The 3,500-nt window shown below is 36.4% G+C and overlaps 1 protein-coding gene across 1 annotated transcript in view; it reads left to right on the plus strand.

Annotated features, from left to right (window-relative positions):
- The first annotated feature begins 388 nt into the window (after positions 1–388).
- LOC144432662 (uncharacterized) overlaps positions 389–3,500 on the plus strand; it is a 3,221-nt gene continuing 109 nt past the window's right edge. The window contains exons 1-5 of the mRNA XM_078120927.1: positions 389–410; positions 792–1,021; positions 2,432–2,640; positions 2,990–3,039; positions 3,380–3,500. The exon at positions 3,380–3,500 is cut by the window's right edge and continues 109 nt beyond it. Of these exons, the coding sequence (XP_077977053.1) occupies positions 389–410; positions 792–1,021; positions 2,432–2,640; positions 2,990–3,039; positions 3,380–3,500 (632 nt within the window). The remainder of the gene's footprint in view (positions 411–791; positions 1,022–2,431; positions 2,641–2,989; positions 3,040–3,379) is intronic.

A 3,500-nucleotide genomic window follows, 5' to 3' on the forward strand; every position in this document is an offset into this window, starting at 1 on the left:
CTTTCATTGTTTGCGACTCTCTGTTTTGGGTTCTTCATCATAGGTATGTATGATTCTGACGGAATTTTTGTACGAAGTGTAATTTATTCTACCGGGTACATATCATTTTCGATTCATAAATCATGGCCCCCACCCACCCCACCCACCCCACCCACCCATCCGTCCTAAACATGCTAAAACGTTCATGGCAAACCACTTCTTTGATCGAGACTTATACAGAGAATGCGAGGGCGTATATTTTAGAATCTTAGTTGCGTCAAAACCAAAGAGCCCACACCATTATGTCCTTTGAAATTCATTGTAATGTGATATTATAATTATTACGTCATAGACACAAACAATAAAATACACATTTCTGTTCATTATACAAATTAATCTGGTAATACGAATGTTGATGAGAACGTATGAAAGTAAGGCAGTGGGTAGATACCATGATTTGACATGAAGTACAACATACAACATACAACATACAACACACAACATACAACACACAACATACAACATACAACGTACAACATACAACATACAACATACAACACACAACATACAACACACAACACACAACATACAACATACAACATACAACGTACAACATACAACATACAACGTACAACACACAACATACAACACGCAACACGCAACATACAACATACAACATACAACACACACAACACACAACATACAACGTACAACACACAACATACAACACACAACATACAACAAACGTATTGAGATATTACATCACCAATATATATTTAGACTAATTACTAATACAACTTTGTCATTTTTAGCTGCCAAACCAATGTCTGACATTGAAGAAGATTCTGATGGTCTATTGGATGGTGTCCTAGGTGATGGTCCACTGGCTGATAAACCACTCTTGCGACTTCTTCTCCTCAAGCAGTTATTTGGCGGCTCAGCACAACCCTCTGCTCCCCAGCTCCCCCTGGCGAGGGCTATGATGTCACAAAATACTCCCCCACCACTTATTCGTGCTATGATGATGCGCTATGCTGCACAGGTATGATAGCTGATAATGTTGTAGAGCACATTCCAACTAAATCCATTTAGAATAGCATTTTTATCATTTGTAAATTTTGACCCATTTTCGTTTTAATTTTGAGTTTGTCTGAAATGGCCTCGAAAATCGAAATAACGTCTGACTCAATATAATTGTTGTAATCTATCGTATATGCAAAACAAATAATCAAATTAAATCTTTAATCTTTGGTAGTAACAAGGTATATGTATGACCTCTGACCTGACACAAACAATCGTCCAGTCACATCGGCACAAAATGTTATTATCCTCCTGGCCGTTGTGATATGGATAATGAAGGCGATATTCGTGCAAATAAAGTGGTGGCCTTTACAATTTAGCAATATAACCGATGTTTCAAAAAAATTAACTAAGAACATACAGAAAAGTTATTTAGAATCGTTATTTCATTGATAATTTGAGTAGATGCAGACAGTCAATTGAAAAGACCATAGGGGAAAACAACAACAAATTTATACTAATCAGATATTTGTATCAGTTCTGCCATATTTTTAACATCGACATTATCCACGGTCCATTTTGTAACATCGACATTATCCCGGGTCCATTCTGCGCGTCAATTTAGCAAACGCCTGACTAACTAAAACCGTTCACACTACTCGCCTTATCAATAACGTATGTGTTGTTGTATCGTAAGGGTCGAGATCAATTCAGTCTAGGATAAAAAACTAAATTCTTTTAATTAGGCCCCAAACCATCCACCCCCTTTAAAATTGAAAATTGTTCTGATAGCAAATTAATTTCACATTATGTATTGCTGTAAATACAAAGCCAGTATATGTCGTGAAGAAAACAAATAGCTCTTTTATTGCCGCTTTAATGTATAAGTGTCATGCATTAACTAATTTAAAAGCGAGAATTCTTACATTTCTTGATTTGACGATATTTCTTTTAGAAATGTTTGTATTTAGTGGTATAAACCAGATTCCATTAAAAGTAAAATTGATTTTGTAGGATGAGAACTAAAATGATTTAATCCACAGCCAATTAAAATGATTCCATCCCTCCTCAACTAAAATGATTCAAACCCCCCACTAAAATGATTCAACCCCCAACTAAAATGATTCCATCCCTCCTCAACTAAAATGATTCCAACCCCCCACTAAAATGATTCAACCCCCAACTAAAATGATTCCATCCCTCCTCAACTAAAATGATTCAAACCCCCCACTAAAATTATTCAACCCCCCACTAAAATTATTCAACCCTCCCCCAACTAAATGATTCACCCCCAACTAAAATGATTCACCCCCCCCCCCGACTAAAATAATTCAACCCCTCCCCCAATTTAAATAATTTAGTTTTTTATCCTACATTGAACTAGAAACCGTTAACCCAACTGACTTGTTATCCCTTTTTTACATCATAATAGAATGGATACGGTGGTCCTCCACTTTTACCAGGAATGATAGCTTCAAATAACCAAGCCGATCCTTCATTACTGCGTTCTCTGTTCTTATTTCGTTTACTCGGCGCTCAGATGGGTAAGAAAGTACTGGATGAGATTGAACGAAGGGTTGAAGACAAAACTGTGTACTCCTTTGGCTCAGTGATAATTTGTGATTGTCCTATGGAATACATGTAAGTCGAAAATAATCGAATCTCTGCATACGTGATTACCATGTCAGGTATGATAGTTCATGAACACTGTCCCCACCAAAATATATTTCTAAAATATTTGGACTCACGCTTGACTGACTGAACATTGTCAGTATACGGGTTTTATACGTACTCTCAATATATTACGATTATCTGCAGTATTTTCATCCATGCCAAGATGAATTTGTTTGTTCTTATTGTTAATGGAGGGTAGGCAATATCGGTGTAATGTTTAACTGAAAGACACTAAATGAACGTGCACGCTATAACACTAAACCATTTCAACATAGATTCAAGTCTAAACACAACGGTGCTCTTTCTTTGCTTATAGCGATGACGATGGAGTAATGAAAGGATTCAACTTGGACCTCATCAACGAAGGTAAGTTTTGTCATGACAATTTATTTCTTAAAATATGTTGGATGTCATGATAAAAGTGAAACGAGAAATACCATTGGTGAAACTATTTTATTTATTATTTCATTTGACCTTGTTCAACGAGGGTAGCCTGGTAAACTCTAAAAGGAGTTTATCTCCCCCAGGGCCCTCAAGAAGTTTAGACAGACTTGAATGTTTAGACAGATTGGATAAACCGAAAAAGTAGAAGCTTAAGGTGCAAGAAAGTGTGTAAAATCATTGCCAGCCGAGTAGTTTATATCACAGAAAAAATCAGTATAATTGTACTAAATATGTATGTCTTTCTTGATCGCTACGTTTCCAGTGTGTAAAGAAGCTGGCAAGAAATGTACAATACAATACGTACCTAGTACTAAATGCTATGCACACCAAGGTGAACACTCTAGTGCAGGAGAAGGTATGTATCAAAATCACTCATGTTTCTA

This window comes from Glandiceps talaboti, chromosome 3 (assembly GCF_964340395.1).
Source record: "Glandiceps talaboti chromosome 3, keGlaTala1.1, whole genome shotgun sequence".
Taxonomy (NCBI): Eukaryota; Metazoa; Hemichordata; class Enteropneusta; family Spengelidae; genus Glandiceps; species Glandiceps talaboti.